This window comes from Monodelphis domestica, chromosome 3, assembly GCF_027887165.1.
Source record: "Monodelphis domestica isolate mMonDom1 chromosome 3, mMonDom1.pri, whole genome shotgun sequence".
Taxonomy (NCBI): domain Eukaryota; kingdom Metazoa; phylum Chordata; class Mammalia; order Didelphimorphia; family Didelphidae; genus Monodelphis; species Monodelphis domestica.
In genome coordinates, this window is record NC_077229.1 from 14058628 (window position 1) to 14073480 (window position 14853).

At 52.9% G+C, this 14853-nt stretch overlaps 2 protein-coding genes and 2 non-coding genes across 4 annotated transcripts; 3 read left to right on the forward strand and 1 right to left on the reverse strand.

Moving 5' to 3' along the window:
- Positions 1–1511: 1511 nt before the first annotated feature.
- LOC130458172 (translation initiation factor IF-2-like) lies at positions 1512–3458 on the forward strand. The gene is made up of 2 exons (XM_056821348.1): positions 1512–1740; positions 2110–3458. Exons 1-2 carry the CDS (start codon positions 1559–1561, stop codon positions 2681–2683), a joined length of 756 nt encoding a protein of 251 aa, XP_056677326.1. The 5' UTR covers positions 1512–1558; the 3' UTR covers positions 2684–3458.
- Positions 2184–2242, forward strand: MIR130C-2 (microRNA mir-130c-2). Its single transcript, NR_127493.1, has one exon. It is a non-coding gene; the product is annotated as a microRNA mir-130c-2 (primary transcript).
- On the forward strand, positions 2987–3044 carry MIR130B (microRNA mir-130b). Its single transcript, NR_127492.1, has one exon. It is a non-coding gene; the product is annotated as a microRNA mir-130b (primary transcript).
- Positions 3459–5035: 1577 nt separating the features above from the next.
- SDF2L1 (stromal cell derived factor 2 like 1) lies at positions 5036–7399 on the reverse strand. Its single transcript, XM_056821349.1, has 3 exons — positions 7008–7399; positions 6331–6527; positions 5036–5417 (listed from the first exon to the last, which is right to left on the reverse strand). The coding sequence occupies exons 1-3, from the start codon at positions 7309–7311 to the stop codon at positions 5136–5138; spliced, it is 783 nt and encodes a 260-aa protein (XP_056677327.1). The 5' UTR covers positions 7312–7399; the 3' UTR covers positions 5036–5135.
- Positions 7400–14853: the final 7454 nt, after the last annotated feature.

Genomic DNA, 14853 nt, shown 5'->3' on the forward strand with positions numbered 1-14853 from the left:
CCTGCCTCAAGGGAAGGGGCCCAGTACCCTCGTTGCCTCCCAGGAATTTACGGAAAGCGGGGAGAGAGCAAACCCGGGCCAACTGAGGCGGGGGAGCGGCAGAGCGGGCGTTAGCCGGCCATCCGCTCAGATCTGTCCGCCTCACTTCCCGGGACTCCCAGCCCCGCCAGCCTCCTGGCTGTTTCCGGATCTCCACATTCCATCCCTCCCGCCAGCCTTGTCCCCTCATGCCTGGAAATCGCTCCTTTCTCATCCCCACCTGTCAAAATCCTTCTGGGGCCCCTCCCTCCTTCATTCCTGCTCCTGGGGCGGCGCCCACCCCACCAGAAGCCGATCCCTCCCCGCTCGAAGGTGGGGCGAGGAGCTGCTCGGCCCCGTCGCGGCTGGGCCATAGATTAGTAGCCTTATCTGTGTGCCTGTCCCCGCGGTCCCTCCCGCTCCCCCTCCCCCGCGAGGACCCGGCCCTTCTTTTTTCAGCGTCGGCTATCTGCAGCGACGAGCAAATATTTCCCGGGATCTGTAATCTCGAAGACACTCTTTCCCGAAGTGTAGACCCGCCCCCTCGCCGCGTTTCTCCTCCTCGTCCCTTAATCCCCTCAAGGCACTCAGACCCTCTCCCCTCGTTTGTGGGAATGATTTCAGCAGCTGGAGATGGGGGCGGGAGGGCTCCATCCCAGATCTGGGGCCCCAATCGGGAGAAGAGGGGTCCGGGCTGAGCCTGGCAGGGAGCTCTCCGTAGAGTACTTAGAGATAAGGCCGGCCTGGGCGGCTCTTGGACCTCAGTCATCTGGTAGATTTTTTTCTTCAGATGGGGAAAGAATGTACCCCATAATCCCTAGGGTGGCACAGAAGAAAGCTCGGCGGCTTTGGAAGTCAGGACCTGTATTCAAATGCTGCCTGTTTCTGGCCACTCTCGTTTACTGAGTTGACTTGGCATTCTCCAGCATGCCACAGAATCCTCCCCGAGGACTCTGGCCCATCCTGCCTCCATTTTGGGGAGGATGTTTAGAGCAGCCTTGTCCTGGTCCGCTCCAGGCTCGCCCGCGTCCTACGAGGGAGCTCCTGGAGGGCAGGGACTGGCTTTGCCTCTTTTGTAGTTCCAATGCTTGGCACATTGCCTGGCACACAATGGGCGCTTCTTAAATGCTTCCTGACTTGGCTAAGCCTTGTGTGTTTGGGACCCGGGCCTCAGTTTCCTCATCTGCGTCCTCGCACTTGCCTCGGATGGCCCTCGAGGTCCTTTCCAGCTCCGGGAACCTAAGCGGCCCCATGGCCCCTCGGGCCCCCAGAACTCGAACCCAGGGATTTGGGCTGGGGGAGCCAACCCGAGAGGGGGAGGAGCGGACCGGGAGCACGCCGCAGGCACAGGAGAAAAGGCGGGCAAAGTTTTTTTAAATTGTGAATGGGGAGGCGGGGCTTACGGAATTCATTGTTAAAAGCGAGCGGCCCGTGACGCGGCAGATGTAGTAGCCAATCAGAACCGGGCTCCCGGTTTAAAATCTCCGGCCCCGCAGCCAGTGACGCGGCGGGCGGCCGGGACTAGCGCAGGCGGCGGCCAATGGGCGGTCGCTATGCTAACGAGGGCCGGGAGCGGGGCAGCCGTCAAAGATGGAGCCCGAGCGGCGGCGGCGGCGGCTGTGGGAGTGGGAGCGGGAGCGGTACCCTGAGCAATTGGGGCGGCGGGCTCCACCGAGTTGCGGCCTCGCCCCACGCCCGACCTGAGCCGCGCCCCCGGAGCGGGTGAGTAGCGCGAGGAGGTGGGGCGGGGATTTAAACGGGGCGGGGCGGGGGCGGCCCACGCGCGGCGGCCCCCGCCGGGAACCTCCCCGGGCACGGACGGGCGCGCTACAAGCGGGCACGGGTTCCCGCCTGGCAGGTTCGGGGGCCCCGTGAGGGGGGTGGGCAGGACGAACCAAGCCAAAGTTGTGCGAAGAGGGAGGGGCGGGGGACCAGAGGGGGACAGAGGAGGAGGCGGGGGTCCAGGGGGAGACGGGCCCGAGGCTTGGGGGCGGGGGAGGAGGGAAGCCAAGGCTTGGATCCAGACTGGGGCCCCAGGGGTTCCCGGCAAGTCCTGTCCACTAAGTTGTCTCCTTTTTCTTCCCTGCGCAGGCTGGGGGCAGGCGGCCCCCACGGCCCTGGGAGGGGATGGGGTCTCTGGGCCCGACACGCTCCTGGTGGCCAGGGCCCTTTTCTTGTTGCCCTGCTGAGCCAGCGAGGGGGCAGTGCAATGTTAAAAGGGCATTGGCCGCCAGGACAGGCCGCCGGGAACCAGCGCGGCCCTCGCCCAGGCCGGGCCCCACCAGGCCCCTCTCCTCACCGCCCCCCCTCGGTTTCCCCCTTCCTGGCCGCCCCGCCTCGGGTCACCAGAGCTCAGACCTCTTTCCCTCTAGGGGCCCCCCACACTGGGGGTGGGGCCAGCCGGGCCTCCATTAGCCTCCCAGCCCTGGAAGGTCATCCTGTGTCTGGACTGGGGGGTGGGGGGGTGGCTCCTCTCCCTTCTCCCTCTGGCCCCTCCCCTCCCGGCCCTAGGGGCCTCCCTCTCCCCTTCTGTTCGGCCTTCCTGCCCTGGTGGCTCAGGGAAGAGACTGAGGCAGGTATGGGGGGAGCCGGTGGAGGCAGGGTCCACTGGGCCCCCCCAAGGCCCATGGAAGTCATTTCCATTCTCTGGGCCTCGGATTCTTAGGGGAACCCCCCCCCCCAAAGCCTGGGCCCTGACCCTGTTTGGGCCCAGGCCAGCCTCCTGGTCCTCCCTCCCAGGGTGGGGGCCGGCCCTGAGCCAGGCTTCTCTGCTGGGGCCCCCAGACAGCTGGGGTGGGGGAAGGGCCAGCCTGAGGCTGCTGACATTCCCCAAATGCCTGGGGGCCCCTCCCGGTCCTGTCCCGGCCTGTGGAGCCAGGCAGCTGGCCCTGCCCCCTGCCCGGCCCCTGTCTGGGCTGTTGGGGGAGGGGAGGGCTGCCCACCTCCCCTTGGCCTGGGCCTGCCCGAAGCTCTTTCCCTGTTGCCCTGCTGTCCGGTCACCTAGCAGTGCAATTGTGAAAGGGCATTGGTGAGGCCTACCTCGGAGGAGCATCGGGACAGCTGGGAGCCCTTAGATGGACGAGGAGCTGGCAGTCCACAACCACTGTGTGCTGGGCCTGGAGTTCCAGTCTGGCCTCGCTGGGTGACCCTGGCAAAGTCCCTTCCCTTGTTGGCCTCGGTTTCCTCCTCTGTCACATGAGATGAAGGAAATGGGCAGCTATCCCGGGATCTTTCCCAGGAAAGACCCAACAGGGTCAGGAAGGACTGGGCCAACGGCTGAGCTCTCAGAGGCCGAAGAAGCTCCCTGGAAGTCACTCAGTACCTCTGCCTCACTTTCCTCACCTGTGCAATGGGAACGATTGTGGTTGTGGGATTGGGATAACTGTAAAGTGCTGGTCACACAGTAGGTGCTTAATAAATGCTCGTTCTGGAGGGAGACAGCTGGGGCCTTCCTGGCCTTTCCTCTTGGGAAGAACCCACCTCAAACCCCAAGGGGGCCCTTTGGGGGAGGACAAATGGGACATTGCTGCCCCCAAAAGAGAGGGGTGTGTGTGCTCATGCGCCCATGCGGACAGACCTGTCCCCAGAGGGTATGGCTGCCTTTCTGTTGGACTTCTCTGGTGCCTAATAAATGCTGAGGGCTTGTGTCCTGGGGGCTCTCAGGGGAGTAGACAGCCTCCCAGTGAGGAGACTCCCCCGGCCTTTAAGGAAGAGTTCCTCAGCCCAGGCAGCCCACAAGGGGCCAAGGCTGGCCCCTCTCCCTTGAGGCTGTTCCCAGATAAAGACCCCAGGGAAGGGGCTATAAACCCAGCTACTTGACTACCTGGTGGCATGGGGAGCTCATTACTGCATGTTGCAACTCTGCATATCGTCTGGACAACTCCAGCCCTGTAAACCTCTGGTGTCTGCTCTTGTCCTCAGCAGCACTCTGACACAACACAGGCAGGCCACAGGCCTGGGCCCAGGAGACAAAAGGCCATCAAGTCCAGTCAGGGGGCCTTGCCTAGGCTCACTTAAGGTATTCGAAGGGTTGGAGATTTGAACTCAGCTTCATCCCTTCATCTCTTGCGCTTGCCTGTGCCAATTCTTCAGGGCAGGGAGGAAATTAGCCCAGGCCGGCCTTTTTGGGCAGATTGAATTCTCAAAGGGTGGAGGGGATGGAGCCCTGGATGAGCTGCCTCCTGGACTGGGAAGCCTCCACAGGATGTATCCCAGCCTACCTCACAGGACTGGGGGTGGGGGAAGAAAGGCACCTGGAGCAGGGCACAGCTCTTTGACAGGTGGGGGAGGGGTAGAGGGGCCCTCAGAGCTTTCACCCCCCTCTTGCCTTCAGCTGCTCACTCCTAGGCCCCACTTGCAGTCACTCCATTTCTCTAGTGCAGTGATGGGCAACGTTTTGAGCTTGGTGTGTCATTTCGAGGAAAAAATGTCCCTGGCATTGTGGCCCCATACTTCTGTGGCTGTGCTGTGCCATAGGTTCACCATAATGGCTCTAGTGCCTGCTTTGGGAGCTAGTCATCCCTGCTTCACAGTTTCGGAAATGGATGCGGACAGGTTAAATGACTTGCCCAGGGTCATGCTGCTAGGAAGAATGAGGCCTGACTAGAACTCAGGGGGCTGGTTCTTCTGGGCAAGGCAAATCCCTCACCTACAGGGGTGTCCCCACTCTGTCCTGGCTCCTCCAGCAAGTTGCTCCTCTATCTCCTCCCTGTTGGGGCTAAATCTGAGGTGTCCGCGTTCCCTGTGCCAAGAGGCCTCACCACTGTTCCCAATGGCCACTCCTCCACCCTCTCTTCGTGTCCCCAGGGCTCTGCCCACCTCAATGCCATCTGCCCCTGGAAGACTGCTTTGTACTTGGTGTCCCCATGAGAGTGAGCCTTGCCAGCGGGGGAGGGGGGGTGTCTCTTATCTTCCTCAGTGCCTGGCACCCAGGGAGCTCTCAATAAAGGGTTTTGCCTCTGGTGCCCCCCTTCACAGGCTGCTCAGTTGTTGGGTCACTGTATGGCATCACCTCAGATTCCCATCGAACAAGCACTTTATTAATTATCCCTCATCAACAAGTCCACACCTGGGGGCCGCAGCTGAGCAGAGCCCCAGGTGGGCAGGCAGGCTGTGGCTCAGAGCTCGTCGTGTCTAGAAGAATCTGTGGGGCTGGGCTTAATGAAGACGCCCTCCATTGCTTTCCAGGAGTTGTGCTGGTTGGGGCTGGGCATGCCGTGAACCTCCCTCTGCCCTCGGATGGGGTGCCCGTACTGTTCCCCCGTGACGGACAAGTAGACGTGGGTGCCAGCGTGCTGGAAGCGGACGGCTTCCTCCCGGTCCCAGTAGGCCCCGCTGCACTGCACCAGCCACACGTCCAGCTGGTCTCCTTCGCCGCTGTCTCCGAAGGCGCTCACCTCCTGGGGCAGAGGAGCATGGGGTTTGAGCCAGAACCTCAGCCATCTAGTCCAAGCTCTGCCCCAGCTTTGCCCCGCCACCACGGGGAAGGGCCTCGGAGAGCCATGCTGGCCATCAGTATGGAAGGGCAACACTTCCTTCCCAGCAGCCTCGTGGGGCAGGAAGTGCTGCCCTCATCTTGGAGCAAGAGCCCAGTGCTCCCACTCTCCACTGCCAGGACCCTTCTGGCTCAAACTTGGTGATCTCTGAGGCAATAATGACTCGGAAAACCTGCCAATTCTCAGGCCCTGGGCTGCACTGGGGTTTTAACAGTATCCGACATTTCCCAATGACTTTTTTTAAACCCTTCCTATCAGTACTGAGTAAGTGGGAAGGGTTAGGCAATGGGGGTGGGAAGAAGAGGGGACAACGGACCCTTGCCCAGGGTCAGTCACATGGCTGGGAAGTGTCAGAGGCCACTTCTAAGCCCAGGATCTCCACGCTGTGGTCTAGACCCTCATCGGAGGCCCATCTCAATCCCCACACATCTGGCTTCCTGCCCCCTGCAAGAACTCGCATTCCCATTCTCAGTGACAGGGAGCTCTCTACCTCCAGAGACAATGGTTATTAAGAAGCCTTCATTCCTCTTTCACTGAGCTCCAGTGCCCCGGTGGGGCAGTGCCAGGCCCTGCTATCAGAGCTCTGCCCTGCTCAGGCCCCGTGTGGCTGAGTGGTCCATAATGGGGGCCTGCTTTGGGAGATTCTGACTAGAGGCGTCCAGATCAAGGTCTCAGGAACTGTGATGGGGCAGCATGGGCTATGCTGCCTGGGAGGGAGCTTCCTGGCCCTCTGGATGACAAGTGGAGAAGACCCCAAGACCACAACCACCCCCAGAGAGCAACGACCTCCAGGCCCTTTGAGCCTGGCCTCACTTACCTGGTTGTTAGACAGCGGGGAGGGAAAGTGGTGGGTATGCAGATTTTTCCCCGTGTTTACATGGGTGAGTCGGACTGCTTGTCCACAGCGCACTGGCACCCCTCGTGGGCATTCGCCCTCAGCCCCACCTCGAATCCTCCAGTAGCTGTTGGCATCCTCTGAGCCCTCAACTCCTGTCACAGACTGCTGCCCACTTCCTGCAGAGGCCAGAAAGAGGTCACTCTGGGCACAGGATGAGGCCCCATCTCTCCCTTCGCTCCCCTTCTCCCTGCCTCATTTCTCCAGCCTCTTGCCCTCTCCATCCTCCCATTTCAAAGCCCTTCCACCTCTCCTCTTCCCTTCTCCATTGTCCTTCCCCCTTCATCTTCTCCTCCATCCCATTGTCGCCTCCCTCCTTTCTCCATCTTTCTGGCTCCTCCATTCTCTCTCCTCTCCCACCCCGTGCCCCCTCCATCCTCTCTCCTCCTTTAGCCCCCGTCTCCTCCATCCTATTGTCTCCTCCATCTTCTCTCCTCCCCTTTATCTCCCTGCTCCCTCCATCTCCTCCCCCGCCTCTCCCCCTTCTCCCCTCCCCCTGGCCTCTCCATTCTTTTTTCTTCTCCCCCACCCATCTTCATCTACCCCCCTCACCCCTTTCACCTCGCGCCTCCCCTCCCCCAGACCCCCCCCAAGCGCACCAGAGCCGTATTTGACGTCATGGGAGTGCAACCGGACGCCGTGGCGCGTGTTGAGCAGCTTCAGCACGGACCCGCAGGTCACGGCTCCAGTCCCGAGCTCGGCCCCCGCCTCGGTCCCGGCCGCCAAAAGCAGTAGCAGCAGCACCGGCGGCATCGGCCGCGGCCCCGGCCTCCACATCCCACCGGCCCACTCCCACCAGGTCCGGGGCCGCTTCCGCCTGGGCGCCGCCTCCAATCCCCGGCCGACAGCGCCAGCCGCAGCAGCCAATGACCGCCCCGTATCGCTCGATGCCCGCTTTCCCATTGGTCAATACCGGGGAGGCCCCGCCCTCGTCGTCAAGGGCAGCGGTGCCGGGCTGGGGTCTGTGCTGCCGGGGCTGGAGACACGAAGGAGACTACGATTGGGCCACAAGCTAAGACAGACAGCAAATAGACGTGAAGGAATCGCCTGAGCCGGCCAATCAATACGAAGACGGTGGCCGGGTCTCGCCCGGGAATGGGAGAAGGGAGGGGAGAGGGCGGGGCACGTGGTTCTTGGGCCATTCTGGGGCCTTTGCTCTCGAGGCCACGTGACCAGCTCCTCCTGGCGTTCCTTATTTGGGCAGTTGGGAAGTGTGCTACAGGTTCAAACCCGGTCTGGGACCGTCGCTTTGTGACCTTGGGCCAGACCCTTTAGTCCCCGCTGCCCCTGGCACTTCCTAAATAGGGGTTCGTCACTTGCACTCCATACACCTGTTTAAAAACAAAAAACTATAGCTCGTGTTTCTGAAAATCGTATTTCAACATAATTGAAGTGAGGTGATATTATTGTATGGAATCGGATCATTGGGTCAGTCTATCCAGGGAACTCCGTTAAGACTGGCCAAGGGGCAGAGCCACGCTGGCGCTCCCAGGACGTCCCAGCTCCAGCCCCCGACCCTTTCGTCTCTGTGACCCCACTGGGCTGGTGGTCACTCACGCACTGGCCCCAACTATAGCCTCCAAGGCCCTGGACTGCACCAGTTGGCACTTGTGCGTTCATTGTTGGGATCCACTATCAGGACGAACGGGGCAGCCAGCATTTATCAAGTACCTACTGTATACCTGCAGGCACTGAGCAAACCCGGGGGGATGCAAAAGACAGGGGGGACGTCCTTGCCCTCCAGGCGCTCACAGCCCCTCCAATGGGGAGACAAGCTGCAAAGGAGAGAGAAATTGGAGATAATCAGCAGAGGGAAACAGGCACTAGCATTCAGGTGACTGGGAAAAGGCTGCATGTGGAAGGTGGGATATTAGCTGGGACTTGAAGAATGCTAGGCTGGAGAGGAGGAGGGACAGCTTTCTAGGCATGGAACTCAACCATCGCAAAGACTCTGTTGCTGAGTATTGCAGACACCAGCCCGGCAACTTGAACTCTGAGCTGTAGGGTCTCCTAGGAAGTTTCTGGGATAAATGAAATGTCCGGGAAAGGCAGAAAGCTGCTATTGGGAAGCCACAGACTTACTGTAGGCCAGGGCCCAAAGCATCACAAGTCAAGTGATTGGCCAGATGACCGTTAGTTTCTGTAATGGAATGCCCCTGAGATTGACCCTGGAGGCTGAGTGAGATTACAGGAGTTCCCACCAGTGAGGGTATATGCAATAGGAGGAAGCTTACTAGCTGGGGGAGTCTGGGAGCAGAAGTTTGGTGGGGGAAGGAGTATTTACAGAGATGGGCTTGGCCAAAATGAGGATTTCCTGAAGCCTACCAAGAGGCCTCAAAGCAGCCCCTGGGAAGGGCAGTGGAGTAGAAATGTTCAAAGTTAAAAAAATTAAAATAAAAAATATATACACACGAATATGGCATTTTACTGTTTAGACTCAACTCTGCCAGAACCATTTTAATTTATTTTTATTTACCATATCATTAATCTGTATCAAACTCATTTCTAGTCTGGAGAGAGACAGCTGTCCAACGAGTATAGTCCTCTTTGCTCTCTCATATGACTTGTCTGTCCCAAGGTGGTTTGAGGCGGCACTTATGAGAATCTTGAACAAGAAAAAAATTACAAATATGTTCAAATATAATTGGGGTTAACACTCCAGAAGACTTATTGTTCAGTTCTTTCTTAGACCACTCCTCTAAAAGATTGAAAAGTATTTCTTCCTGTCTTCAGTACCCTAAACTTGGTTGCAAAAGAGAACAATGCCCATAAGGTATGTCATTTTCACCTAGTTTCTTCAGGTGAATGGGGAGTCAATGATCTTTTTTTGTAATCTATTTAATTGATTTTGAAGATTTGTCTATGTTTACATGATTCATGTTCTATCCTTCTCCTCCTTCCTCCCCCCTCCTGTAGCCAACAAGTAAATCCACTGGGTTTTATATATGTCGTTGATCAAGACTTATTTCCATATTATTAATATTTGCACTTGGGTGATCATTTAAAGTCTATATCCCCAATCATCTCCCCATTGAACCATGTGATCAAGGAAATGTTTTTCTTCTGTATTTCTAAGGAGTCAGTGATCTTATCTAGACAAGAGTTAAGACTAGTAATCTACTTCTTAAGAAAGGCCTTTGCTTTTGTTCTACCCATTTCCCTCTGATGAAAAGCAAGGAAAGTATTGTGCTGGAGAAATAGCATTTCTTAATATTTCTAATTTAACCAGGGTTTTGAGATTATTTGCATAAGACTCTTATCATTGATGAGGATTGATCACTGATTTACCTCATGCTTTTGAGAGAGCGATAAAAGAGGTCTTTGGTCTTCTGACTTTCTTATGAGAGAAAAGAGTTCAAGAATCTCTTGAGGGGAGAGATCCCTGAAGTGAGAGAAAGACTCTGGGAAGAAGCTGACCTGGAGAGGAGACACAGTCATGTTCCTATTCCCAGCTTACCACACTAGTGACTTGGGAGCATATCTAGAATTCTCTTTCAGTTGAACTGAGATATTTTACTTCCAATAGGAGAACTTATTCATTCTGAGTATTGTTTAGTAGATTCTTATCTGTATAATTTCTAAAATAAATGGGTTTATTTGCTATTCCCTATGTGTAGTCTATGTGACTACTGATGGTGAGAATCTTCTTGGATATATATATATAGCTTGGAACACCATTTCCCTACTAAAGGGATATCTATCAGAAGAGCAACTTGAACCCAAAGACATTATCTCCTCTAAACTAACTATTTAGCTAGAGGGTGGGGGAAGTATTGTATATACATAATTCTCTCTGAGGTGAGCAGAGTGGCACCAACAGCCTTTCCTGTTAGGAATCAAACATCCATTGAAGAGGATGGGGCAGAGGAAATTAACACCTTCTTGTGAGCCACATCTAGACAGATTTATGTGGATACACAGAATTTTCATTGTCTATACCAGCCCCCCATAACATATTTTTGATAAACTGAAAAGGAAGTTTTAATATGTTTCCATAATGTGAATGGAAGGGTTGCTATTTGAGTATTTTGGACCTTTGCCTTCCCTGAGTCATAGAGGAGGGAAAAAGAGCTCATCCTCTACATTTCCTCGACAATATCCAGGGACCAGTGCTCTTTAAGAAGTTCTGGAAGGTGGTGGTAGACAGGTGGCCACATGACTTCTAGAGTTCAAGGAGGGGCAGAATTCACAGATATGGCAACTGGAGCCCTTCCTGCCTGGGCTAGGAGCCCAACCTCCACAAGTATTTAGGCAGATGCTTAAGTCTCCACTGGACAGTCATTGGTAGGACCAAGCTAAGGAGAGGAGATAGGATTTGTAACAAAAAGCAAGGGACAAGTGCTGTGGCCAGGGCTCTCTGTTCCTCCGAACCACCGAAACCTAGGGTATGTTTTAGGGATGGGGGTTGAGATATGGGGCAGGAGAGACCAGGAAAAAAGAAACACTCTCCACCTTATAGCTCCAGTGGATCTGTTCATCTCAATGGTAAGGGCTTTTCCTCCATTGGTACTGACCTCAAACCATCAGTGCTTCTCATCCCATATAGCTTTTGTCCATGTACTTCCATAATTCTTCCGTAGGAAGTCCACCCAATCTGCTCAGAGCCTTCTGTTGGGTCATTTAAGATGTACATATGAGTGAAAAACTCAAGTTGTCCATTTGTAATCCTCTTTTCTGGATACATGATTGGCCAACATTCATTTCTCATCATTACCCAGGTGACATTTTTTTGTACCCCTTATTGGGCACAAAACCTCATTAGTAACTTGTTCTAGTCTGCTTACATTCACCCTTCATCTCTCCAATGTCCTTTGATTCTTTGGAGATTGCCATGTTCAGTCCCCCCCCCCCCCCCCCCCGCCCCATCCATATAGAAGCCCAGGGCTTCTATACATTAAATGTTAAATAAATGTTTTGAGTTTCCAGGAGCATTTTAGGATCTCCAGAAGCTCTGTACTATTTCTCATACTCAGTTCAATTCTCTCCTCTTCCTATTCCAAACCTGTTAACTTCCAACGGAATGCAAGCTTCTGTTGTAGTGTTCAAGACTGTGTCTGGCATGAAACAGGCTAATAAATATTTGTTGGTGGATCAAACCCATCTCATTGTCCATCTGCCCCCAAAAATGTCATTGGATTAACTCAATGTTAATGGACAGATCAATCAGTCCCTCAGCAAGCATTTATTTTATTAAAAAAATAAAACAAACCCTTACCTTCTGTCTTAGAATCAATACTGTGTATCAGTTCCCAGGTAGAAAAGTGATAAGGGCTAGACAATAGGGGTTAAGTGACTTGCCCGGGGTCACATAGCTAGAAAGTATCTGAGGTCACATTTGAATCCAGGACATCCTGTCTTCAGGCCTGGCTTTCTCTATCTACTGAACCACCTAATTGCCACCCCAGCAAGCATTTATGAAGCACTTACTATGTGTCAGACACTGGAATACAAATACAATGAATGAAACAATCTTACAAGGAACTGACATTCAATGGGGAAGACAACTAGGATATATATCTGTGCTTTGAGCTTATCTATGTGTGTGTGTATGTGATGTATTAGTAGTTGAGAAGAAAGATGCAAACAGCTTGAAAGGTTTCATGTAGAAAGTCATGTTTGGACTGGGTCTGGAAGACTGTAAGCTCCTTAAGAGTAGGTTCTGTCTTTTCCCTCTTTTTTGTCTCTCTAACACTTAGCATAGTGCCTAGCACATAGTAAATACTTAATATGTTTATTGACTGACAAACTGCAGAAAGAGGAGTCTAAGAAGCTTCAGTGAAGAAGACCAGGTGCTTGTTGAACTAACTTGAATAGTTTGATACTCTGTCACCAGGGTCCATGGTCAGTCACCAAAATCTCTAGAATCTCAGTCCCTGGGCTTGCTCATTTCTTAGACATTGTGAATGAGGAAGGTGAGAAGAAGGCATTGGTTCCAGCCATGGGTGATGACCAGTGGAGACGGGGAATAGAATTACCTGGAGATGGAATGTTGAACATAGGTCAAGGGAAATGAACAAGTTGAGGAAGTGGGAAGTTGGGGTGTTTGAGGGTGTATTAATAAGTCCATTGAAGTCCCATAGAGTGGAAACAGGAATTGGGGAGGAGGGAATGACTGTGAACCAGGCATTGAACTTGTTTAGGAAAGATGGGGACTGTCTTAAGAGGTCAGTAGATAATCATCATAGATAGGATAAACTGGGAATAATCAACATGGAGAAGGCCCTAGGATGAAGCAGAGTGGGGAAAAAGTTTCCTATAGAAGTTGGGATTTTTGCTGGGCTTGGAAGGAATTCAGAGACTACGAGTAGAAGAGGAAAGAAGAGCCATCCATATATGGGGTACAATTATGAAAAATGCCAGGAGCCAAGAGATGGATTAGAGTGAGAAGACTGGAAAGGAAGGATGAGGATACTGCCTTGGCACACCAGAACTGTGCCAATCGAGAGTCCTACATGTGCAATCCCACTTGAGTTCTCATTGCAAGAAGGTGAGTCTTTGATACTTCCCTAATCACGTCATTATCCCACTCTCCACAGCTGCTTTTAGAACCTTTTAATCTTTCCTCAAACCTGGAGTCCCTCTCACTTCCAGGATCAAATACAGAGTCCTACATTTGTCGGCTACAGTCCTTAATCACCTAGCCCTCATTCTTCCTTACCAAGGAATATCGGTGGGGCTGGGGTGGGAGGGAGGGTGGTGGTAGCAATGAGTAAAATGAGTTAAAGAAGGCAAGAAGGATGAGGACTGACAAAAGACCATGATCAGATTTGGCTTTTAAGAGCCAGTAGAAGGATCAAGGGATCATGCAGAGGAGATGAAGACCTTGGCAAGAAGAACCACTTCTTTTTAGAATATGGGGGAAGGGAGGAGAGAGTGAGAGATGATGTCAAGTGGTTTTGAGAGGAAAAAATCTGAGAAGAGGGAACTATTGGCATTAGCCTTATTTCTTTTCTTTTTTCTTAAATAAAGTAAGAGTCAAAATTTTAGCTGGGGGATCGGGCAGGGAAGAGAGGGAGTGTTCTGGGTTTTAAAAAGGGATAGGGAACTAATTAGAGAGGAATAAAAAGGCTGCTTTGCTTGAGTAAGAGCCCAGTTAATGCTGGACAAGAAGAATTTGTAAAGTATTCAGTGAGGACAGCGGTAAGACTTTCTTCAACTCTGTCCAGCATCTTGTGAGAAGGAGCAGAAGAGATGGATAGTGGGAGTAATCCAGGACTGAGGTCTGGCCAGAAGAGATGGATGACAGACAAAGCATAAAAGACAGCAGAAAACAGAACAGTAATGTAGAGTGGAAATGGCTAACTTTCGGGTTAAGTGGGAGAGGGAAGAGAGCAACATCCAAGCAGGGTTATGGCCTGAGGAAGTACTGGCTGGTGGATGGCCTGGAAGTCTCAAAGGGAGCAAAGAACAAATTTAGGAAGGGTGAGGCAATGGGAGAGGTGGAATGACAGGAAGTGATGGTGAAGAGTTTCTAGGATGGATAATGGCGGTATGCAAGCAACCCAAGTGTGCCTGAGATCCAGTGAAGATGTAGAGAGACTGAGGTATTTGGAGGCCAGGAAACTTGGGAGAGCTTCTAAATATTTCTCCAGAGATTCATAAGCACTTTTTTCTTTATTTTAAAAATGAAAACTAGTTGATGATTGTTTTTTATAAGTCATTCAAACAGATGAAAGTCGGTGCTTTCTTCAAACTATTCCATCTCTTCTTTTCTTTCTAACTGGACTAAAGCAGAAGCAGCAAAAGCAACAGGGAAGGGGGTGGCTTAGAGAACAAGCATTTATTAAACACCTACTGTGTGCCAGGCATCATATTAAGCTTTATCTTGTAATTACCCGTAATGTACCACTTCTGAGTTCATGAGGTGTGAAATTGCTTTATCTGATCATAATCCACAGTCATTCCCCCTCTCCCTCTGCCTTGCAAGTAACTTCAAACCCTTTTCTTTTTTCTTTGTAAAATCCTTACCTTCTGTCTTAGAATCAACACTAGGCATTGGTTCCAAGGCAGAAAAGTGGTAAGGACTAGGCAATAGGGGTTAAGTGACTTGCCCAGGGTCACACAGCTGGAAGTGTCTGAGGCCAGATTTAAACTTAGGACTTCCTGTCTCTAGGCCTGTCTCTCAATCCACTGAGCTACCCAGTTGCCCCCCAAACCCTTTTCTTTGTTCTCATGGAGTCCTGCAATTCCTCCGCCCCTCAGCTGTATTGCAGGGTATAACCCCTAAATTACTGCACTCTCCTCCCTTCCCCATCTTTACCCCTGGATGAAGCCATTCAACTCTTTACTGTCCTCTTCCCTGGAGTCTCTTCTACCTAGATCCCATTCCTAAATTTGCCTCAGCCTTGAATCACTTCCAGTCCCATTGCCTTCATTCTGATTTGTGTGCTCCTGATCAAAGCTGGCGTAAATCACAAAGGGGCCCAGCTATTGCAATTTTCATTG